At 37.8% G+C, this 25,905-nt stretch overlaps 1 protein-coding gene and 1 non-coding gene across 2 annotated transcripts; both read right to left on the minus strand.

Moving 5' to 3' along the window:
• Positions 1–5,700: 5,700 nt before the first annotated feature.
• SPIC (Spi-C transcription factor) lies at positions 5,701–14,676 on the minus strand. Its single transcript, XM_037160763.2, has 6 exons — positions 14,598–14,676; positions 13,261–13,286; positions 11,807–11,900; positions 11,133–11,251; positions 9,304–9,412; positions 5,701–6,210 (listed from the first exon to the last, which is right to left on the minus strand). The coding sequence occupies exons 2-6, from the start codon at positions 13,261–13,263 to the stop codon at positions 5,777–5,779; spliced, it is 759 nt and encodes a 252-aa protein (XP_037016658.1). The 5' UTR covers positions 13,264–13,286; positions 14,598–14,676; the 3' UTR covers positions 5,701–5,776.
• LOC119060614 (U2 spliceosomal RNA) lies at positions 13,039–13,230 on the minus strand. Its single transcript, XR_005084615.2, has one exon. It is a non-coding gene; the product is annotated as a U2 spliceosomal RNA (small nuclear RNA).
• Positions 14,677–25,905: the final 11,229 nt, after the last annotated feature.

Consider the following 25,905-nt stretch of genomic DNA (forward strand, 5'->3'; position numbering starts at 1 on the left):
TTTTAGTGCCTTACCCATTAGTGGAGAGACAAGAATGACCAGGTATTTGAAGAAAGTCACAAATATAAAAGAGAAGGAATAAATTAAATGAAGGGGCAGAATTAAAAGACATTGCACTGGAAATAGAAGACAATTTAAAGCTGCATACATATAATAACTTTAGAAATATAGTAGAAGATAGTTATAGTATCCCATCCTCCACCTTATCACCTTCATCTGGCTGAATGGTTCAGCTAAACTCTTCTCCAAGGAGTGTGAGCTCGGAGAAGCAAACTCCATCCAGTTACAGTGCATCCCATGGTCTCTCGGCCCAGGTATTAAGCATTAACTCTTTACTTCCAGGTACTTCCTATTAGCACCTTCCTTAAATCACAGGATCCTTTTTTGCCCTCTGAATCTGGAGCCTTCGGTCTTTCTGGTCATTGCATCCTCTTTTCTCCCTACAGTTCTATTTATAAAGTATAAGAAAGCACTGAGAATGTTTTCCTATTCCTCATCCCAGCCATGCTATGTAAGAAATATTCTATGAGCAAACCTATTCAAAGTCATCTTCTTTACTAAATTAAGGGGGAGGGGTGAATTCAGGAAATGGATGGCAGCATTAATTATGATACATAAGCTAAAATATAACCAGTATAATTTTCTTCCTCCACCTCCTCCATTTCCTCTTTCTGCTCTGCTGTGCCAAGTGAACATATCATCTTCAGATACCCAGTGCTAAGTGAAACAGACATGGTTTCTTCTATCAGGCAACTTCAATTCTACCAATATTTAGTCACAGATTTATAAATTCTATTAATATCTAAGCCAAATTTACTCAGTGGCTTACTGATGAGCAATTTCTTGTTTGAGCTGGCCTGGGGTGATTAAGATGTTTATAGTAGGCTGCAGTATGAGAGCCCTATAAGAGAGGGGGTTGGGGGAGGCTCTGGATTGGTTGGTTTGTATTTAAAAATCGCACCCCCGGTGGTCCCTCATGATCCCTGGTTCTGCCTTCTAGGATAGTATCCCAGTTTTGTTTTTTTTTTTTTGTATGGTAATGTCTGGAACCAGCAGTAGAAAGATGTATTTTCTTACTTATTCAGCAGCACTGTGTTAAAACGAGTTCAGAAATCTATTATTGCCAATTCCATATTTTAGCATTTGCTACTGAAAACACTTGACTTCCTGGTCCTAAGTTTTGAAGCATTAAACTTTCTTGTTAAAGAAATCATTAAAACTAACTGAAATCAGCTTTGACTCACTGAAGTACTCACTGGAATTTATCGAGAAGTATTACATTGCTTACGGATTTCTGAGAAGACTGAAGAATATGCAGCCCATGGGTCATAAAGACCCAAACCACATCAAAGATCTGGTTAAGTGAGAACATCACTGTCACTATTACCAATCACTAGATGCCTCAACTCATCTCACGTGTCACTGAACAGAGTTAGCGAAGCATCATTGCTGCCCCCAGAAACCAACTTGCTACAACTCCCATTGCATTCAGAGGCAGTGGTCTACCATTCCTGCTTCTGTATATCATAGATACCTAATCAAGTTCTTGGAAGAGGACTTCGGATTGGCTGAGGCCTGCTCATGTGCCTACGTTGGCTGCAAAGAAAGTTAGAAGAGCAATTATCTAGAACTTTCCATTTTTATACTGAGAGACTTTTTCTGCATCCCACCAAGACTTGTAAGGTCAAGAATTCCCCAAACATAGGAAGGGGTTCACATGCTGGGCAGCCAAAAGAATGACAAAATTTCATTTGATTTTTAAAGTACAAAAACAAAGATCAGAACATGTATAGTTTAATTTTAAAGACCTTTGATCCACCTGGCTAACTTCCCAAAAGTCTCTTTGTTTAGTACTTCTGTGGTCATAAGAATTTAAATAGTCTCTAAACAATTTTTCTTTATCTTTCTCAGAAAGCAGTTGCAACACAGTATTCTCAAAATATCAAGTAAAACTATAAAGTATTTCTGTAACTGAAACTTATCTAAGAACTTTAAGTCTATAATTTCTAAATTTAACAATATGAAAGCATTATTTACATCTGTTTTGCTTCTTCTGGAAGATTCTATAGTGTTCCAGTTTCATGATTTAATTTTATTGGGATGAAGTTTGCAGAGCTCAAAATAATATAATTAACCAGTTACAATTATAAAAGATAACTGATACTGATTCCTTTCCCAAGAGCACTTTTCTGGTGGACAGAGCTCATTCTGAGGGTGCACGAGGAAGTGCTCAAGATTTAATAGCCCTTGGAAGTGGCCCTCAGTCAATGACAGATGGGAATTCATAGATATCTCTGCTTCTTTACCCCTTAATTGAAATAATGCAGAGAATTGTTCTTACACTTTCCACTTTCCCTAATGCTGTTTCTTGGAACTTTCTCTCAAACTACTAACACTCATGTTCTTGTCTCATTGTCAGTTTCTGGAGGAGGAGAAGGAATCAACACAGGCTGTTAAATGACTCAACTCACTTTTGACCATTCAGATATGTTAGCTATGAATGAGAGCAATGGACCAGCACTCAGAGTTTACTGGGATACTAATATGCTTCTCTCTCTCCCTCTCTCCACCATGGGTGTTAGCAACTCCATTTCCTATTTATAGGTGGAGAAGGTGATGCTGGAAGAATTAACATATGTTTTCTAAAATTATCCGGTTAGTGAAGTGTTCCATTGTTTGTACTTGGGTCTAGCTAGTTTTTTCTACTGCGCCATACTGCCTGCTGATGTAATGACTATTTTAGGTATAGGTTAATATAGATTCTCTACCTATGCCAAATCCTGGTCTCTGTTACATTACCGTTCTGGAGAAAAACGTTTTCTAATTAACAAAAGTCATATGTAAAATAATCATCTACTCCCCATTACTGTTGATGGGAGTGTACATTAGTATAACAGCTGAAGACATGGTTTTAAATGAAAAATTAACGTATTTTCATTTTTATCAATGTATTATTCTCTTTTGGACTGTATGACATTTAAACTTCAAATAGTCCTAAAGGGCTTATAATGAGAAACAACAGTACCTTGCTCCAACTCTCTCCTCATCAAATCTTCCTTTCCAACAGCAATCACTCCAAACTCATTTAGCTGTTTCTTCTGTATTTATGACACACATCTAAATAAAGGAAGGGCTGCTATTTCTTGGTTTTCCAACTTTAGATTGTATTAACCGACATTCCCAGCATGTAACTTGTGGGATGTCAGGCTTCCTACCATTTTGCTAAGGTACATCTACAAAGACCTTGCTAATATAACTTCATGGCAGATAAAGAGTTTTAGCCCATGTATGTGTAAAAACCTCTTCATTTAACCTCATATTTGATTTATAGTTTTATTAGGTAAAGAATTTCTTCTGAATTTGAAAAGCTTTTCTTCATTGCCTTCTCCCACTCGCCATTTTTTGAGGCATTAGATTTTCTTCTGATAGTGGTGACTTTTCACTTGTGAAAGCTTTTGGGCAAGAGGGGCCATGAGTCAAGGATAAGAAGTTTCCCTCCCTTGTCCTTGAGTGGTGGCAAAGGAATACCTTGTTTGGAATAAGACATCATTTCCCATAATATATGAAGACTAAAAAGTCTTTGAACAGTAGATGTGTTTGTAAGGAAAGACGTGATTGTGAAAATGGGCTTTGGTAGGTGCATTTTGAGTAAAAGACAGAGCTAAGGTTTCTGCCCAAGAGGAAGCAACTCTGTACAGCACTAAGAAAGAGCTGGAACTGAGTGGGGGATTCTGGGAGAATTGTCCAGATGAGCCCCTCAGCTGGTATTGGATATAGGAGGAACTCCATGGAGAATTGTATTAAGTCATTGACTAAATGATTTGTGTTGTAAACTCTTCACCATTTCCTCTCTGCCATCTTTGGTAAAATGTATGTTCTTGGTTAACATTTTATAAAACATTTTCTTGGTAGGAGAATGAGTGTAATTGCTGAGCTATACTTTAATGTTAGCACTAACTGAAACTATCTTAGTCTGTTCAGATAGCTGTAACAAAGTATCATAAACTAGATGGCTTATAAACAGATATTTTTCACAATTCAGGAGGCTAGGAAGCCCAAAATCAAGATGCCAGAGCATTCAGTGTCTGGTGAGAGCCTGTTCCTGGTTCAAGATGGTCATCTTGCATCTTTACATGGTGGAAAGATAAAGAGCTCTCTGGGGATCTTTCATAAGGACAATAAACCCACTCATGAGTGACTCCCCCTCATGACCTAATCACCTCCCAAAAACCCCACCTCCAAACACAATCACACTGGAGATAGGTTTCAAATGAATTTTGGGGGTGTACACATTAGTCCATAACAGAAGCCCAGACTACATGTGGAGATGGCCAATATCAAGTTAGCCTCCATTTAATCACTTTGGATCTGCCATTTAAAAAAAAAACCTACTAAATTCATTGAAGTAACATTTAATCATTATTACATAAACTTCAGGTGTACGTTATATCTGTATACTCAGCTGTGTGCTCACCAGCCGTTTCCTTCTGTTACCATATATTTGATCCCCTTGACCCCGTCTTCTCCCCAACTCCTTCCCTTCTGACAACCTGTGTGTTCCATTGTTTGTTCATTGCTTTTTGTTTTATAACCCACACATGTTCTTCTTAAGAGGCCCTGGGAAGGAAGGGTACCAGGGCACAAAGCAAAAAGAGGTGAGGGAATGCTGCAAACTGAATAGGGCTCTTGCCCTGGATGAAAACGGCCCATGTAGTCTATGCTCTGTGGCACATGCAAGAACCTGCCAAACAGGAAGATAAAAAGTATTTCTTCCCAGGGTTCCTTTTGGACTGTAGAGATGAAACCATAGTTTTCAAGCCAGACTGACTAAATTCTGGTTTCTCGCTGGGCATATTATTTGCTAATTTCTATCATTTATCAAATTCTCTCTTCTCTCTTTTTTTCCCTAACTACACCAGTTTGGTCTCTGCTGGGCTAGTTCAAGGGGAAAAGGAGATGAGGTTGCAAGGTTGGGCCTTTTAGCTAACAGGGCAAGAGCACCTCCCTGTGGCTGAGTGGCAGAAGAACAAGAAACGTTACCTTCTGGATCTACCCTAGGGAAGAGAGAAATCCAAGGAAATAAAGTGGCATTTTCCTTAGACCTTCTTTTCTTTGGCACCGCAGGGTTACAGGTCATGAGGTCCGAGTGCAGAGAAAATGTAAGTTCATAATAGCCACTGAAGATTGTAAAGCCATTCCATGTGTTTTCGCATGAAATAAACACTATCATCACAATCGGTGTTTGTTTTGTTTCTAAGCCCATCAGATATCTGTTGGTCATTTTTTTTTTTTGGTATGGCAAGAAAATAATGTTTAAATGAGTATATAAACCAAAGCCTCTCTACTGGCCTTGTTAATCTAGAAGAAAGGATTGCAGATAATAGTAAGCGCGAGGACATTTAAGGCATTCAAATGGGACTGGATTATTTTAACATGGTTCACTGGCGGAATATCTCACCAAGTTACTATAGATTATATGCTACGTAATAAAAAATAGCCTCAATAAAGTTTTTTTCTCTTCAGCATTTGCTTTAAGAGAAGAATTCTGAAATTTGTAAGGATTTTTTAATTTAATTTTATTTTTATTGACTTTATTCAGATGATAGTGACTAATAAAATTATACAGGTTTCAAGTGTACAATTCTATAATGCATCATCTGTATTGCCTGTTCAGGCATTTCTTTTAAAAAAATAGTTAACTTATTTTTCAATATTATTTTATTTAATTTTTTTATGTTCAGGCATTTCTGATGTTAGAAAATCATAATATGTAAGACTATATTTCACAATTAGGGTAACTTAGCTCATGATAATTGGCATATGTATAATTATAATTTGCATTCCAGTTACTTAAACTTAGATATTCTTGGTCAGGTTGAACATACTGTGAGTAGAAGATCTCTTTTTCCAACAGATTAGGTGGAGAGAGTTTTTGGAGAATGGCCTCATTGAATTGGTAAGTTAGTTTTCTTCGGATTTTGGTGATTTCCCCAGTTCTTCCATAATTCCTCAGCGCTCTGGCCATTTTCTGGTAAGTCATGGTCTTCCGGTTGCCTTTTCTCTTCCCCCAAAGTTGGGCGAGTTTTTCTTTGTTTTTTGATATGAACTGAAAGACGCCTTTACTTTTATCTACCCACTGAATACAACATGCCATCTCGGGATTGCACAGGGATTCGTAAAGGTACTCGAACAGTCGGAGCTTCTTCCTCCCTGAAAAGAAACAACGGCAGGACACAATGTTATACTCCACTCATTGTGGCATCAAGGAACATCCTCAGGAAAAGTCCCTTGAGTGACTACAGAGCAAAAAGCTCTGGGACTGGTGTTCCTCGTACTCACGCCCTTAGGTGTGCCTTTATGGCATCGTTTTATGGCACTTGGAAGTCAAGGGCCTATTTGACCAATTGAAGTTTCAACTGGAGCTTTCTCTGTCAGAGAATTTGTCAAAAATTTTGTACCATCCTTCAATGAAAAAGGGAAGCCAGGAGCTTCTTTACCTGAGTCTCCCATTTGTCATGCAGTCTTTCTTTACAGTTAAATCTTAACTAGTAGTTTTGTGTTGTATGTTATACTTTCTACAGGCCAACAAAACTGAGCAAAATAGATGCCAAATGTTTAGTGGTTTTAAAGAGAACCCTAAAAAGCCATGGACGGAAAGTAAGTCATTTTAAGGTTTTTATTCAAATGGGGTAAGTCAAATGAAGTAAAGAGTATGACTCCATTTTGTAAAATGCAAAACACTATGCAAATCTAAGTGAAATCAAGAACAAAGACAGGTAAAAATGTAAACTCTGGGTCTGCATTATTTCTCAAAAAATAAAGTATAGAAAAAACTGGAGTGGGAAATGCTAAAATAGCTTCCTGACATTTTGACATTGCTTATGAGCGATGACAATGACCACGGGCATTGTGATATTTTTCATTGCTGTTACATAAAACGCTACTGCCAGAGTTCTTATCTCTTTAGGAACACAGTCCTTTAAATTTCAAAATAGCTCAGTAGGGAACTTTGGGAAAAATTGTGGGTTTTGTTTGTTTTATTTTATTGGATTTCATTAGCCAAACAGAGAGGTGATAGCTTATGTTGTGACTTCTGAATTGGCCTGTTAATGCCATGCCTCACCGAATCTGTCAGGAGCTAAAAAAATCCACGGCCAAATTCCATTTCCCCCTTGAGAAAGAAGCATAGTGGATTCCCAAACTGCTTTAAATAGCCTTTAGGGAGTAATCTTCTTGCATCAGTCATCATTCATCCAAAAACCTCAAAGGTTTTGACAAAGATTATCTTTTGCATTAAATTATCTTGAGTTTATGAATTGAGAAATGAAAGGGACTTACCAAAAACACATCATGAATTAAAGTCACAACCTTAAACAAACTCTCTGCCTAGTCATCCAGTGGTCAAGTCACTTATAATGGACCCCCATCTTTTTAAAAAAAATGTTTAAATTTTTGTATTTTAAAAGATAAAAGCATTATATGCTCATAGTAAATGACTCAAACAGAAGCATAAAGTGAAAATAAAAGTGCTAGTCTGGCCTCCATAGTTCTAGAAAGTGTTTATTATTTTTTTGCCCATACGAACAAATGCATATCCTTTAAAAATTGCAAATGGTAAACTATTTTTCACGTTTTAAAATAAACAACATATCATAAATTAAATCATAGGACAATACAGTGATTAGCTATAGGTAGAGGAAATAACTAAACTATTAACAATAGTGACTTCTGGAGCATAACATGGGAAGAGAGAAAGAACACTTCCAGTTTTCTAAAAAAGTATTACTTTTCAATTATGGAGTTAAAAAAGATTAAAACAAAAAAGTAAATGTATTTTAGAGTTCTTTTCCTATCGACATGTAAGGTACACCTTCATGACTTTCAATAGCTATATATGTTCTACTTCATGCATGTACTTTTTCTCCCAGCAATGAATTCTCAAATTACTATTTTACCCTGTTTCAAATGTATCTCTATTTCAGGTGGGAGATAAAGCTCTAAACAGAAAATTGTGAATAATATGTCTCCTGAGAGCAAAGCTCTACAACAAAAATATCAATGAAAAAATAAAGACTTCACACCCTGGAATCAGTGAGTGAGCTAGTTATTTAACAAAAATTAGTGACGAGCTAAGCAGAGGTAGAAGTATTATTCTCCTTATATTAACTTACTACCACAGTTAAATATTTAATACTAATAGTCCATGATACAAACTTATTTTTTTCTGTGTCAATTTTGTACATTACTCTTCACTGCTTTACATCACTGCATATTTAGAATTTTATAACTGTAGGATCCAGTATACTGTTTTCCAGCAACAAAATTAATTTTCAAAAAAATATTCTTAAAATAATTTTAAGTAACTACGATCAAGTATCATTTTAAAACTTGCATTGTAATATTGAGATGCATCTTTATACAATGAATACAATGAGTTGCCATTTTTTTTACCCTCACAAACAACATTTACTCATCACAAAATACATATGTATGTGTATACACACACGCACACATCTATGGTATTTTGAGAAATTACCCACAGTACCAGGCTATGAGTATAGTGCTTTCCTCATTTAATTTTTACAGTACTCTTATAATGTCTGTACAATTAATGTTATTTATTTTTTGAATAAGAAACCCATGGTGCAGAAGGTTAAGTGATTTGCCCAGGTTCACACAATTAACCCAGAGCTCACAATCAACCAGTGAGTTACATAGTCCCTTTAAGTCAAAAGATATGAGCACTTAAAATTTTGATGGAATTTTGAGAGGTGTTGTCAAATTGCCTCCTAAAACTTCAGAATAATTTACAACCCCTTTAATGGTGTGTGTGAATGTGTGTGGTTACTTTGGCCCAACTGCAAGGTGAGATCATCATCTTAATTTATAAAATCAGGGTTTAAAATTGATAAAACATGAAATTAGTATGGAAATTTCTTTGCAGAAAACTCAATAAAGAAGATGATTTCTATCCTGCGGGTTTCACACTTGGCATAAGATTGTTAAAATAACTTGTGAAAAAGTGTCCCCTTCTATATCTAAAATATAAATTATACACATTATTCATTTACTTGAGCTAAGTGGACACTTTGCAGCTTCATAATTTCTCTACGAAGTAATAAGAAGGCCCACCCAAGATGACGAGCTTGGAGTGGTTCAGCCTGTCTGAGTTAAGTGATGCTTGATCGTGACTAGAGAATATTTTGCAAATATAATTTCAAACTTATATGTGAAATCCCCTTAAAGCCACTTTGAGGGAGACCGTGTTCTTTTACCTACAGAAAAAGTGATGGATCCACGTACCTTTTCCTCCTTTTTGCTGGAGAACAGGAGGTTGTACCAGCTGGTTTTCAGGGATGTTCTGCAGAGACTGATGAGTATTTCCTTCAAAATAGAGGTCCGAAGCACTGTTCTATACAAACAATGCAGCAGGGTGTTAAGTGGGACTTTCCATGTGGCTCCTAGTTAGTGGCTAAAGTCAAAGGCTGGGGGCAAAAAGAGTGCTAACCATCTCCCAAATTCTAAAAAACACTACACCCTCAACTGCAGCCAAATGTCTCCCAGAGCAGAACTAGCACACACGGAGAGGAGTGAGAGATAGAGGGTAATCTTTGGGTTTGTGAGGAATTGTGTATTTTCCTCACTTTCTGAGAAAGGACAGGAGATGGCTTCCCTCCTTTCCCCTAAAAATACCCAATGAGAAAAAGAGATCTGAAAGAATCATTAACAGAAATTGGTCAGCAAAAAGGGAAGATGGGCTTTCATTCCTGCTTTGGTTGCTCATCCAGGCAAGAGGAGATTAGAGGAGAAAGATGGCAGCCAAAAGAGAGCCGAGCCAAGACAGGGACAGCAGGCAGCAGCCTGAGCTTCTACCATTACATATGGCAAGGAAGTGTGGGTCTCTGGGGGTTAACTACACACCATGCAAGGGGCTGGGCTTGGGCCATCCTACCACACCACACACGAGAGGACTGCCCAACAGGCAAGGACTTCCCAACCACAACAGGCAGCATGGTGTATGCACACCAGGGCATGGGAATTGAATGGAAGCAGGGTTGCCAGACAGATGGAAATATCGGGCATCCTGTATTTTACCTGGCAACCCTAAGTGAAGGCAGAAGAGCTTAAGCGGGAACCCAAAACTCCCTCTTCAAAGAACTGTCTCGTGGAAAGGCCATGACAGAACAATTGACAGGGTCAGCAAAAGGACCTTTTACACAGCATGGTTTCAGCTAGTGACAGAAGGAAAAGAAAAATTACATTTCCTATGTATATCCCACCACATTCAGGCTGCTTTAATAAAATGGATGCACTAAGAAAACAGTGTAAAAGAACATGTGGATGGAGAGATAGATGGCGGGGACATCTCCTTTTGCAGGAGTCTACTGAAGTATAAATTAATTGGCCCACTACTTGTAGCTAGCTCTGAGCTTGCAGGGTGAGGGATAGAGCAAGTTAACATAAAATTGTAGGTAAAGCCAGTGCAGGCGATGTGTGTGCCTTCACCCTCTGGCTTTTAGGAAACTACCATAACTTTACTTTTTGCAATTTTCCAGATGGACCAAGGAGAAGCAGTGATATTAGAACTTTTGAAAAGCCTCTTCTTTCTTTAAAGACTTTATTTATTTATTTATTTATTTATTTATTTATTTATTTATTTATTTCTAGATGGAGAAGAAGGGAGGGAGAAAGAGAGAGAAACACCAATCAGTTGCCTCTCATGCACCCTGTCTGGGCAAACCCATAACCCAGGCACCTGCCTCGATAGGGAATTGAACCAGCAACCTTTTAGATGGCGGGAGGATTTCCCAACCCACTGAGCCACACCAGTCAGGGCAAAAAAAGAAAAAAGAAGAAAAATCCTCCTCTTAAATAGAAGTCATTCAAACTAGTCTCCAGCTGGGGGGAAGAGCAATGACAAAGGGCAGTTTTTCTTCACTGCATTGCTAATCATCACCCACACTGACTGTCAAATTCACACCATGGATGGTGGCCACAAGAAAACATTTTCCCGGTCAGTGCTGTCTTTAAGCTGGCTTTCAGCCAGCACATGCCAAGTGCCAAGTGGAAGGCTGGAGCAAATAGGAAATTTGCCTCTTCCTGAGGGAGAGTCTACTGGTACGTGTACTCACTAGGACTGTTCTCCAGTTGTAGACGGGTTCCTCTGGCGGCCCCACACCATAGTAGCTGGAATTTCCTCTGGCATGGGGGTGGGGACAGTGGTTGATGAACGTCAAGTAGTTTTTGTAATCTAATTTAAAAGCAGAAAGTGAAAAAGTGAAAGTTTATATTTGTGTGTGCTTATATATGCAATTGCTCCCTCCGTGTTCCTTTATCACTTTGCATTTCTCTATGGTGCTTCTTGCATTATGCTCATGTTACAGATACTCTTTTACATATTCCATTCCTTCTCTGAGAGTACACACTCCTTGCAGGTCAAGATCCCCTCATTTCTTTTGTCCTAGAACTTCCTGCAATACCCTGTGTGAACTCGACTGTCAAAATATCTGCCTCTCACCTGGACTGTACATCTAAAAAGTCTATAGGATAATGGGTAGGAGGGAACACTTACTCCTGCAGTTGGATGGGTGCAAGATCTTTAAGTCAGAATAACTGAAAAGCCCTTTCTGAACAGTAAAAATTATCTGTCTATGGAATAAATAAACACCAACCAGATATGCTTCATAGCAGATGATTATAGGTTTTAGTATTCCTGTGTGGAATGTCATCCCCTCTGTTCTCTACATTTTATGTCAGACTTTGGGTTTCTTTAGGCTAAGTAACCCTGGATGCATTTTACACTTACCTGGGGAGTATTGCAGATCTCCAGTTGAATGTTGCCTGAGTACCTCAAAAGCATCTTCAAAAGCTTGACCCAGCTTATCTTGTTCAACACAAGCCTGTTGGAACAATGGCAAAACTCTGGAGTTGTGAAATTACCAATTAAACATAATTTTTCTGATATAAAGGACGGTTTGCTCAACCATAGCACTACTGACATTTTAGGTTGGTTAAGTCTCAGTTTTGGGGTGCTGTCCTAGGCATTCTAGGGTGTTTATCAGCTCCCCTGCCCTCTAACTACTCACTAGATGCCAGCAGTACTCCAACAGTTGTGACAACAAAAATTGTCTCAGATACATTCAAATATACCCTAAGAGACAAAATGATCCTGGTTGAGATCTATGGCTCTCTAATACCAGTATTTATTCTAGAGTATAGGGCTTAATAGTATAGGGGCTTAATATATATGGGCTCTATAGTATAGGGGCTTAAATTCTTGTAAAATTTTAGCAAGAAGTTGTATAGATGGAGACTGATTTGGAAAAGGGAACCCTGGTTGGTGTGGCCAAGTAGATTGAATGCCAACCTGCCTGGGAACCAAAGGATCATGGATTAAATTCCCAGTGAGGGCACATGTCTGGGTGGCAGGTCAGGTCCCCAGTTGGGGACAAGCAAGAGGCAACCACACATTGATGTTTCTCTCCCTGTTTCCTCCTTCCTTTCCCCTCTCTAAAAAGAGATAAAATCTTTAAAAAAGAAAAGGGGATCAAGGAATTATCTTTAATCATACAAAATCTGAATTATAACTAATCAACAAAACAAATAAGCAAGCAAAGTGTAGCCAAAAACATTGAAATTGAGAACAGGCTGACAGTGACCAGAGGGGAGAGGGAAGGGTATAATGGGGTCAAGGGGGAAGGGACAAAATGGACAATAACAAGGAGGCTGTGGCAATGGGGGAGGGAGGTGGGGAGGGCCAGGGCGGTGGGGACAGGTGGGGGGAAAAGGCAGAAAACTACTTGAAAAAAAACCCATAAAAATTGTAATAAAAAAGGAAAAAAATAAAAAGACACTGTAGAAAGAAAAAAATAATAAATACATTGAGACATGTAATCACAAAAAAAGTGAAATGGTCTTATTTTCAAAAGCATGTCTCTAAGACTTAAAATAGAACTGTTTTGCAAACTATTTCATACTATAATTAATCTGATCCACATTTTATTTCTAAAAAGAAGGATTAATAAGGAAATCCTTTTTTTCTCTTGTACTGTTCCCAAAAGTACTGCAATACCCAGTCGATGCTCAGAGTAGATGGAGCAAGCTCCTAATTCCATCTCTCATCTTCAAAAATCCATTTAGTATAAGCTCCTTCAGTAAAGGATGTATCAGATATTACACTGATAAGAACAGATACTACACTTGATCTTAGCCAAAAGGCCAAGAAGCGATGAGTAGGGAAATTCTTAAATGACAACTTACCATACTTCATTAATCAGTTGACAATCCTGAAAAAGATTAATAGTTAAAAAACAAAATCAGTGTCTCTACTCAATTTGCCTCTGAATTAAGAGAACTTACTCAAAATATTCTCTAAAAATGTCTTATATAAACCAAAAATGTCTTATATAAACCAAAAGTATCTGAATCCTATTTGATGAGCACGAATTTTATCTCTACAAAATTTTCTACTAGCATTTTTGGCTCTTCTATCCTTACAAAACATTTTAAATTTAAAACACTAAATAGAGTTAATTACCTAAAATACTTGACTTATAAGAGAATATGGAAATGACTCAGGAATATATTTAAATATTTCAAAATTCTGGAAATGAAAATTCTTTTTTCTTAGTATAGTTATTTGTTTATAGCAGTGTTTTTTAAAACATTTCTTTGAAAAAACATTTCTGATGTTACATAGCTTTCAGAGAATTTGGTGAAAGGCATGCTTTTTCTCTCATGAAATGTACTTACATTACAAATAAAATATACCCTTAGAGACACATCCACAAACTTTCTAAAATCCTGAGTTAAGTAAGAACCCTGGTCTGTAATTTTATATAACTACAAATAAATCCATATAACAAGAAGGAGCACGTGGTGGATCTAACCTTGTCTATCATTTAGCATACCAAAAAATTGTTTATACAAGTTCTTACAATTATTTTGCAAGCACAACGAGCTTACTCTAATATCGAACACTGCATAAATGCAATGATATGACATGATCTAACGCTATTATTATACATACCCACAATACATCATTTTGTCAACCATCTAAATTCTATTCGGTTCTTTGAAATCACTATTATCATGTCAGTTAAAAGAGACTATAAAAAGAAAAGCCACAAAAAAGGTAACTGTGAGGTGATGGATGTGTCAACTAGTCTTATTGTGGTAGTCATTTTCTAATATATGCTCATGTCAAATCATCAAGTTGTATACCTTCAACTTACACAATATCATGTATCAATTATACCTCCATAAAGCTGGGGGAAAGGTATTTTTAAAAAGCCATGTCAGTCACTTTTAATTAACTGGTCCTTGACTGATAAGCGCCAAAGCAAATATATGAGTGTTGTTCTTTGGATTCTTAAATGAAGCTACTCTTTTGACTGAAATGCTCCACAAAACTATCACAACTCTCAAGAGTAGCAAGCTCAAAGGGAATAAAGAAATTGAAAATGTATTGATCACTCAACTGCTTAATATTTCTTGAATCAGAACAGGCAGTCAATGAAAAGCACTCACTAGACCAGCGGAGGAAATTAATAACAATTTTTACAAGGTATTTTGAAAAGCATAAGCTCAACACTTACCAGGAAGACACTGCCACCCTTTACAAAGATGTTTCATTAATATCAGAATCATTAAGACAGAACTGTCAAGAACTCACTGACCAAGTTGCATTAAATAGCTGTTTTTAAGGAAGTGCTACAAAAGGGGATTTTTTTTAAAAGATACAGTGCCTTCATAATCTCTATTTCATGTACGGCCAGTAGGCACCAGGGGCTATTATTTTGAAGAGATGCGGAATAGTTGGTATCCTATGGGCCAAAAGCATTAGAACAAACCCCATGAAACCCCCACCCAGCCTAATCTGCAGCCGCACAGGCCTGTAGAGCCCCATTAGAAACAATGCTTGCCCACCCTCTTCTCTTTATTCCTATTACTTCTCCCCTGATTCTGGACCTTATATTGCCTTCCTTGTTTGGACTATTAACAGCTTTCATTCTGAGCTTTCCAAATCGACCTCTTCAAACTTCTTTGCTCATATTGTCATTTGCTGATTGCCTTACTTAGTGATCACAAAGGCATAAGCCTTTGCCCTGGCATTCAAGCTGTAGTCATCCCAGCCTGTTTCATTGACCATCATTCATTTAAGAGGAAGGAATGTTACACTCAAAATAAAAATATATATGTACAAAAATAAGAGATCCATGGTACAGCCTTCTCCTCACACTGGAATCCAGTGGAGGCTCCTAAATGCTTAGCAACTTCTGGGTGGTGAACTAGCCAAAACCCCTTGAAGATGCTGCATTTGCAGAGTGGGTCCAGTTCTCTTATTTAGCTTGAAGGTTTATTTGGAATGTTTTTTGGTGGCTTTGATGGAAACAAGGGGGTGCTCCTGCCACCTATAGTGCCTCTTTCTCAGTCCATCCATCTGCCCATCCACCCATTCCATCTTACCTGCTCATTAGAGCCCAAGCCAGCATCCAAATGTACCAGGAGGAAAAGACCTTCTCCTCTGCAACGCAAGTGTGTACTGCCCTTAACTAACCGTAACCTTCTGCCATTTTAATAGATGTCTTATATAGCCAGGGGGAAAACCACGTGAGAACTTCTTTGTAAACCTTGTGGGAGGGGAAGAGATTTTCTGTTTTGTATTGTTGGGCTCTGAAGTCACTGTTGATTCGCTGATACATTGATACCTTGATACATTGGTATGGGACCATTGTTCTAGACTAACTACTCTATTGAGTTGATTTGTTATGCAAATGTAAACAAGCGTCCCGCCCCCACCTCTTCTGAAATGTAGAGGTTGTATAGAATCATTGAGGTTGATGAGTTTAACCTACACCCTGGACAAATCTACACCCTTTGGGGGCCACATTTTTATTTGGCTCAGTTTTTCAACAAATGTGCATTACCGAGCACTGTCTTTTGTGCAGGCCCGACAGCCCTAAGGAGGAGCAGTGGTTTGAAAGCAAACAAACTAGAGCACTATGAGGTCATGTTACATGCTGAAACAAACAATTAAAGAAAGGTGATGGAGACAGAGTATGTGGTCCTGGTGAATAGTCACACGAATTCTTTTCTGGCAGCAACATGTGTGAGCTGAAATCCAAGTGTAAGAAAAAGTAAGCAAAGGAAAAGCAGAGATGTAAAGATCCGGAGAAACATCAAACAGAAGAAGCAGCAAGTACAGAGAGCCTTAGGTGGAAATGAGTTCAGGTCCTTCACGGCACAGAAAGAAAGTGTTTGTGCGGGGACGAGTAAGGGGGGGCTGGAACAAAATGAACCTGCAGGTCAACAGACAAAGTTAGAAAGGATGAAGGGAGGATCCACTCAACCCACACATCAAACCAGACGACTAAGAAAAAGAAGTAATTTCGAGCCCATTTCACAGCAGGAAGAATCTAAACTGAAGCGCCAAGACATTTCATGATTTTTCCTAAGGCCAGTTGCTAATGAGAGATGGCTGGGTTGGGGGCAGATTTGGGCCGGACTATCTTCACGCTCTCCGCCGTCACGCTGAGCCCTGTGTCTGCAGGTTAGGTCCCGTTAGACCAGGGTTCTCAGTCTTGATGGCAGTCTCCATAGCACCTAGCAGATTCTTGTAGTAGTACAAGCTTGCCATGTATTTGACATGAAATGGAAAAACAAGTAAACTTTGGTAATTGGCATTTTTCCCAACTGGTGTCTCCAGACTTTTTTCTGCAAGACATTAATAAATGAATACTGAAAAAAGAGTTGAGTGGAAGCCAGTTTGGCTGCTAAAATTTCTTTAGTGAAGCCAATGAGTATGTCGATGTTTTTTGGACATGATTCCATACTGCAGATGAGAAAATAGAAAGGCAGTTTTGGGCTCTTTGTAGGGCAAAAGGGGAAAAATACTTCCTGCAACTTGAAAGATGGTGCATTGTCCTAGCATGTTAGAACAGGTCAAGGCTCCTTCCTATTCCTCAAGAATCTGATGAAAATTATGAGTTCTCTCCACAGGAAAATACCATCAATCCACATTTTCAGGCAAACCCTCCAAGTGAAGCCTATGGACCCCAGTTTAGGAGCTCCTGCAATACTGTGTTTTCAAAGCTTTCTTATTTGAGATCTTAAGGACTACGTTGTGATATATTTGTCACCAACACCCATCCACACAGAGCACCTTTTTTTTTTGGGGGGGGGGGTGGCGGTAGACACCAATATTTCCCTCAACCCAGAAGTGAGCTGAGTAATAAGGGCTCTAAAGAAAGGATCCCTCCCTGGTTGACAGATTCTCTTTTGCAGAAGTTCATTGTCCTCAGTGGCAACTGAGATTATTTTAGAAAGTCTTAAGCAACAGATGTGCTGGTGTCTAAATCGTAGGGTGCCAAGGCGTCTTCAGGTGGAAGACTGCCTATTCTGAGAATAGAGAACTTCAGAACCCAGTAAAAAGGAGGCTAAATTCAAGCTCTTATTACTTTGCAATGTTTATTTAACTCTTTTTCTTAGGGGATTACAGAACTGGGTCTTAATCTTAGTAAGATCTCTGAACATCTAATAAGCAAATAATATTGCTAGACTGAGAAAGCACTAAAAAATTTCTCATGTCAGAAAATTCATGGAACTGTAGATTATAAAACAAATGGTGAGTCCTCACCCTCATTTTAATAATTGCTTGCATTTGATTATTCTTTAAAATTTTATTGAGATTTGTTTTGTGATCCATCATAGGACCTCTCTTGATGAAGGTTCCATTTGCGCTTAAGGTATATTTTGCAAATATTGTATGTAGTGTCAAATAAATGTCAGATCTAGTCAGTTGACAATATTGTTTAAATAATGTTTCATATCCTTATGGATTTTTTTGTCTCTATGTTCTATCAACTATGAAGATTACAGAAGATTATAGGTATTACAAAGAGTAATATTCAACTACAATTGTGGATTTACTTATTTCTCCCTTTAGTTCTGCCAATTTTTGCTTCAAGTATTTTGAAGGCTCTATTATTAGATTTATACTTGTTTAGGATTACTATATGTTCCTGATGAACTGAGCCTTTTATTATTATAAAATGTCTGACATTAATTACACCAGGATTCTTATCCTTTTCACTTTCAGTGTGTCCACATTATGTCTTTATATTTAAGGAATGTCTCTTTAATCAGCATTAAAGAGACAACCACGTTGCTCCTATTTTACCACAGCTGGGACCTATAGGCTAGCTGGTAAGTGGAAGAGCCAGGACTCAAATCCAGGTCTTCCCTTGCTGTCACTAGTACCTCTTCCCAATAACTGGGTTGCACAAATTTTCTCCATGGGTTGACTATACTTAATAGCTCCTATGAGTGCTCCTCTTCCTCCTACCAGTGGAGGAAGCCCCTCTAACACAGGACTAGCAAAAAAACACCCTTAGCTACACTCGCAAAGATAGATAGATAAATCTATGCATCCATATACACATATACACCCTAACAAGAGAATGAATAAATAAACTGTGATATGTCCACATAATGGAATAATATAGAAGAATGAAGATGGATAAATTACAGCTAAATGCAGTGACATGGAAGAACAATGTTCAGTGAAAAAAGTAAAGCTCAGGAAACCATTTAAAATATAACAGAATTTTTTAAAGAGTTCAAAACCAAACAACTAAATATATTTAACCAGCTTTTCTTTCCTTCATTTCCTTTCTTTGTCCTTCCTTCCTGCCTGCCTGTCTGACTGCCTGCCTTCTACTATCTATCTATCCATCTGTCATCTATCTTTCTCTGGTTGGTGGGTGGTTGTCAACCAAGGGAATAATAAGCACAAAGTCTAGGGCAGTGGCTAGTCCTGGGGATAGGGAAGCATGGAGATGGTCTGGAGAGTAGCAAATAATTTATTTAAATGTTTAGTTTTGGGACCAGTAAATGGGTTCATGGGTATTTGCTTTATTAAAATGAAAACATGCATATCCTTATATGTGCTCCAATTACCATACTAAAAATAATAACCGCAGCCAAAGAGAACAAGAATATATACAAGGTCATCTAACAAAGAAGGTAAGGTTTCAAAAAAGAAAATCCTAAGGAAACAATTTTGCCTTGAACAGAGAAAACACTCAGCAGTGTTGTAAAATTACATTTTTTATTCTATTGAAAATGTAGCATAATTTAAATGTAATCTGTGTACATTTATGACAGTAAGGAAGAAGTATGACAGTATTAAGATGTATAAAAGTTTAGAAAACTGATTCTGTGCCCCTCATCTCAGCGTCCAATCAATTCCAAGTATTATTTCTTGTCTGAAGCTTTATACTCTTAGGGTGATAATTTTGCACTCAGATAACATATGGAGTTTCTATATTCATGTTTTTTGGCACGCCACTTGGAAAAATGTAAAAGCAGACCCAGCTCATTTTAAATATATTTGGTAAGGCATCTATGTTCTCTTGTTTTGTTTGATGAGAAACCAAAGAGCTCAGTTATTTTTCTTTCACATTCATGGTGTGAATTCCCACGGGTTCTGTGGAAGAGGAAGTTAAAGATGCAATTGTCAGATTTTAGGTACCAGATGCTAACATGTCTGAATATTTGTATGTTTCAAAGGATCACCATCAACTTAAGTCCAGTGTGACAGTCCTTTGGGAACTTGGAAAAGGAAAAGATAATATTGTTCCCATTGCATTAAACAGTAAGGAGAATAAAACCAGCTTCAGTCTCCTGAAAGAGATGGGCAAGAAGGGGTACTCCAAAACAGAATCAGTCATTCAGGAGAAAGGACTGCTACTCAAGGAAGCCAAGAAAGAAGCCTATTATAGAATTATCCCAGTATCCAAAAGGAGAGGTAATTCTGCTTCTGGGCAAAATCCTCACTATCATGGAGATGTATCCAGGGCGTGGTAGTCCATGGTTTAAAATACTCCAGGCGCCTCTGAAAAGACCTTCCTACTAGTGAGATGCAGAGCCAGAGGGTGGGTCAGGTAGGTGGGATCTAGGGACCATAGTCTAACAATACTCAAAGCTAAAAATATCACCAGAAGTGTATGGAGGTAGGGGAAATCTGTTTAATCAAATTGCTCTAGAGGACAGGGTTATAAGTACTTGGAACAACAAGAGCAAGAACAACAACAAATCCTCCAGTAAACTATAGGGCAGAGGTGGGAAGTGAGACCTCTGAAAGACTCCATGTTGTACCCAGAGACCTCTGGGCCACCTCCATTTCTTCATTTACCAAACATCTACTGAGCACTAAATAGATGCTGATCCATATGTGAGGACACATCAGTGAACAAAGTAGACGAAGCATGGGCATGATGAATAAGTAAATTATGGCATAGTAGAAGATAAGTAGCTTATGAAAAAAATAGAAAGCTGATCATGGCAACAAGAAGCAGGGATTGGAGAGGTTCCCCTTTTAAACAGGATCATCAGGCCATGGCATATTAAGATGGTCACATTTATGTAAAGACGTGAAGGAGGTGAAAAAGTGAACTGTTGATATGTAACATCTGTGAGAGGACAATCCCGGCAGAGGGAACAGCTCATAAACTACCAGGTCAAGGAGCCAGGAGCTTCTTAAGAGGGAGAGTCCCAGTTAATTATAAGCTTATTGTATTGGTTACTTGGGGGCCATGATGAAAGTGTTCTTTATTCTACCTTTCCTGTAGTCATAACTCATTTCTGAATTCTTTAAATGCAGAGTTGATATTTTAAGCATATTGATGTGAGCAGGCACCAAATTCAGGAGCCTACTCAGGATGCCCATATTCCCCCAGTCTCTTCTGATGCTATTAAAGAGTCTGTGTGGCTTGATCCCCATAAGAGAGGTATCTAGGATCCCCCTTCGGCTTTGGAGAGATAGCCTGCAGGCCTTTGCAGTAAGATTATAACGAACCAGTAAGTAGACCTGCCCTTCTTGGAACTTCAGCCCAGTTTTTTATCTATTACTTCAATACCTGAAATTGAATTAAGGTAATCTCTGTTGGTAATGCCTGTAGGTACATTTAGGTGGAAGATGATATCACATTATTTCTACCATGTTTTAAAAACAATGTTCACCAGACATTAAAGAACCATCAGGCACAGAGATTAGGTAGTTTGAAGGAGAACCTGTAGTAACAACAAGTCACAGGGCTTCCAACATTGGGGTTGTCAACTACAGACTTTAAAATGATATTTATATTGTCAGAGGAGACAAAAGACATGATTAAAAATTTCAGCACACAACTGAAAATTATTACTATTTTTTTAATGACAGAGGTTGGAGGTACGGCAAGTTCAAAGGAAAATCCAATAAAAACTCTAGAGCTGAAAGAATGCAGTATCAAGAATAAGAACTCAATGCATTCATTCATGCCTTTTCCATTTTAATAAAACAGAACAAGACAATGTTGTTGATTATTTTTTAAATTAGCTTCTTTATTTTGTTTGCTTCTTTTCTTCTATTCATTTTCATCATTGTTATCTCCTTTCTTTCACTCTCTTTGTATTTCTTTTGTATGCCTTTTCTAATCTCTTATTTGGGATATATTGTGTTAATTTTTGTTTTCTTGTGTTTTGGGTTTTGTTCTTTTAACTAATATAAACAGATAAGGCTAAAAGCATCACTTCTGCTCTTTCCCACAAGTTTCGATGTGGAATGCTCTCACTATAATTCTGTTCTAATTATTTATCCACTTTTCATCACAATTTCTTCTTTGACTCAGGTGTTATTTATAAGTGTGATTTTAATGTCTAATTATACTATCTTGGAGGCTTTTAATAAGGTTTGTTCTTAATTTTAACATAGAACTCAGAACTTTTTCTTTTGTAAAAGACTGACAAACAGGTAGTCTCTGTTGCATATTCTTCAGTGGGATGTTTTATAGCCATTACAATGAGGCATTATTTTTATATAAATATGGAACTCTAAGTCATATTATGAAATATAAATTTCATTATTTATTTATTTTTAATAAAAACATTTTTAAATTTCTGTTGACATTTAATTTTATATTAGTTTCAGGTATACAGCATAGTGATTAGACATGTATACAACTTAGAAAGTAATTCATCCTTCATAAAAATAGTATGTACCACCCGGCACCATACACAATTATTACAGTATTATTGACTATATTCCCTACGCTGTACTTTAATCCCTGCAACTATTTTGTAACTTCCAAATTGTATTTCTTAATCCTTTCAGCTTTTTCATCCATTCTCCCAACCTCCTTTCTATCTGACAATCATCCAATCATCTGTTTGTTCTTTGTATCTATGAGTTTGTTTCTGTAAAACAAGTTTAAAAAGGGGACCAAATATTTGAACCCTTTGTCAATAAGCACATTAAAAGATGCTTAGCATCATTAGTCATTGGGGAAATGCAAGCTAAAATTCATGATGAGCTACATCCACACACTAACTAGAATGGCTATAATTAAAAAGGTTGGTAATTACCAAAAATTAGCAAAGACATGAAGCCACTGGAACCCTCTTACCTTGCTGGTGGGAATGTAAAATAGTATACCCATTTGGAAAACTGTAATTTTCTTATAAAGTTGAACATGCACCTACTATATGACTCAGCCATTCCAGTCCTAGAAAAGATTTGGTTTTGGTAGAAAATCAAATCTTACTCAATAGAGGAAGACAGGTCTCTGGATTGAAGTTTTGCTTCCCTTCAAAAAAAAAACTTAAAGAAATTGTACCTTCCCCCATTTTTCTTACACATAAAAAAGGGTGAAGACTTTTAGAAAGTGACTTCAGTAAAATCTAGAACTAAAATGGAATCTGTAAGTTATTGACCTTGATTTTATGTATCTGTACTCATTCTTTGAGGCAAATGCATTTACCCATTATATTTCTATCTGGATTTCCTCTCAATATCTTTGTTCTTTCTTTTACTTAAATTGAGAAAAACAATTAAGAACTCAGACTCTCAAGGCTGGAAACAGACTCCTTGGGTTAAAATCCTAACTCCATCATTTTCCAAATTCAATTTTTTCTAAGTCTAATATCAATAACAACACAAAGATATCCCTAACATTATTATATGACACAGAGTAAGTAACTTGCCCAAGGTCACAAAGCATTATCTACTTGGGAGAAAAGCCTCACCTTTATGGAAATACCATGCAGTGGCAAATTAATCCTGAGCCTCCTATTCAAAACTAAGAAAGCAAAATTCCATTTAAACCACAAGCATTGATTGAGCACATGCAAAGTCAGGGCAAGGCTTCTGCCCTTTGGGCTATGATAGTCTAAAAGGGAGGTAAATGGAGAAACAGCCCGAGGAGTTGTGTATGAGAAATAGCCATGAGAAAAGGGTTTGAGGAGCTTAGTTATGCATAGATATGGGATGAGGGTTAGAATGAGTCAGGAAGAGCCACAGTACCGGGAGATTGGAAAGAAAGCTTTGAAACAGGCTATTCAGAATCGTCTCAAATCAACAGATCTTGCTAATATAGAACAAAATTTTGGGAGTAGTCTGTCCAAAGTGAATTGGCAAAACTAGTAGTATGATGTACCTGCATTGACCAAAGCACTTTCTTGGATATAGAACTTTCAGTTTTAAAACTGAAAAGTTAAACAAGTTTTGGGCAAACCAGAGGGAGTTGGTGTCCATAGAAGTAACACAGCTATAACACTGCTAGTCAGCATTTGTCGATTACAGCAGTCCCCTCCTTGTCTGCAGGGGATATGTCCCAAAACGCCCAGTGGGTTCCCAAAGCTGTGGATTCCTGAAGACTTGGAAAGCACCGAACCTCATACAGTGACCCTCTGTTTAATCAGAGGATATGTTCTGAGAAATATATGTTCTGAGCAATTTTGTCTACTTTGTCACCAAGCAATAGGAATTTTTTAACTCCATTATAACCTTATGGGATTACCATATTACCATTGACTAAAATGGTGTGGTCCACCATTGACTAAAAAAAGGTCATACAAGATGCATGACTGAATATATTGTATTTCTGAACACATGATAACTTATCAATTAAGCAAAGTAGGAGATTACCAACAGCTAGCAATAAAATAGAATGATTATAATAATAGGTCATAATATAAGTTATGTGAATATGGTCTCACTGTCTGAAAATATCTTATTGTAGTGTACTCAAATTTTCACTTAAAGGAAGCACTGTATAGCTTCTCTTTGGTGTATATAAAGATTGCTAACATCACTGTTTGGGGCCATTTTTTAATTTCTGGGGTTTTTTTTTTTTTTAAGATTTATTTAGTTATTTTTACAGAGTGGAAAGGGGAGGAAGAAAGAGCGGGGGAGAAGCATCAATGTGTTAGAGAAATATCAATTGGTTGCTTCTCAAATGCCCCCAGTCAGGAACCCTGCCTGCAGCCCTGCCATGTGCCCTGATTAGGAATTAACCAGTGACCTTTTGGTTCACAGGCTGGTGCTCAATCCACTGCCCACATCAGACATGGAGGGGCCAATTTTTTTTAATCCTCATCCAAGGACATTTTTTTATTACTTTTAGAGAGAAAGGAAGAGAAATGTTAATGTATGAGAGAAGTATCAAATGAGCACCTGAACCGGGATGGTGCATACCCCAACTGGGGACCAAACCCACAACCTAGGTATGTGTCCTGGTCAGGCATCAAACAATGACCCACAACCTTTTGGTTGTGAGACAGTGCTCCAACCAACTGAGCCCCAGCCAGGGCTGGGGCCATTATTAAGTTAAATGAGGGTTACTTAAACATAAGCACTATGTTACCATTCCTGGTGATCTGGTAATTTTTAGACGGTTACTTAAGTGACTGGCCAGCAGGGAATGTGTATATACACTGAGAAAAAGGGCTGGTTCACATTTGGGGAAGGGATGAGACAACTTGATATTTTCTCACACTACTCAGAAGGGCAGGCAACTTAAAATTTATGAATTTTTTTTCTGGAATTTTCCATTTAGTATTTTTGGACCATGGTTTCCCCGAGGGTAACTGAAACTAGGAAGGCAGAAACCACAGATAAGGGGGATTGTGATACCTACAAAGTACTAGGTGGATTCTATTCTCAACAGAATACCTTTCATTTGTTAGCTCATTTATTCCACCCAACAACCCCACCCAGTTTAATACTATCATTAGCCTATTACGCAATGAACACGCCCAGATTGTCAAGGTCATGCATCCGAGAAGTGGTGGGGCCAAACCCAGATGTTGTCCTTCTGGAGTTTGCATTCTTCACCATTATTCTTCACTGGGCAAAAATCAAAATAGCCAGCTTTTTGTTTGGTGTTTAAGGATCTTGGACCCCAGTAACATCAGAAGGACCAGACTTGAGAAACAAATTGTTCGAGATGTCTCTAGTTAGGTTGATTGAACCCAGAATTCCCAAGCTCCTGAGTCTCTGCTTCTCCAGGGCATCTGTCTTGTTTTTGATGAAGTTCCAGATCTCTAGGACACTTTGCTGTTGGTTCTTGTTCCCAGACAACTATGGTTTAGGGGGGCAGTCAATTTCAACTCTTCTTAGCTAATATTGTTATTTCTTTTAAAAAAAGCTATCAGGTGCCCAGCAGTAAATTAATGGATCAAAAAACTATGGTACATTTACATGATGGAATACTATGCAGCAGAAAAAAAGAAGGAGCTCCTACCCTTTGTGACACCATGGATGGAACTGGAAAGTATTATGCTGAGTGAAATAAGCCAGGTGGTGAAAGACAAATACCATATGATCTCACCTTTAACAAGAACCTAAACAACAAAACCAACAAGCAAGCAAAATATAACCAAAGACACTGAAATAGAGAACAGGCTGACAGTGACCAGAGGGGAGAGGGGAGGGAATTTCAGGGGAAAAAGGGGAAGAGGGGTTTACAGGAACAAGTATAAAGGACACATGGACAAACAACTAAGCGAGGTGGAAATGGGAGGGACTTGGGGAGCACTGGGGGGGGGGCTGGGATGGGAGTAAAAGACAGAAAACTATACTTAAAC

The sequence above is a fragment of the Artibeus jamaicensis genome, unplaced genomic scaffold (genome assembly GCF_021234435.1).
Source record: "Artibeus jamaicensis isolate MK-2021 breed Jamaican fruit bat unplaced genomic scaffold, CSHL_Jam_final contig_233, whole genome shotgun sequence".
Lineage (NCBI taxonomy): Eukaryota > Metazoa > Chordata > Mammalia > Chiroptera > Phyllostomidae > Artibeus > Artibeus jamaicensis.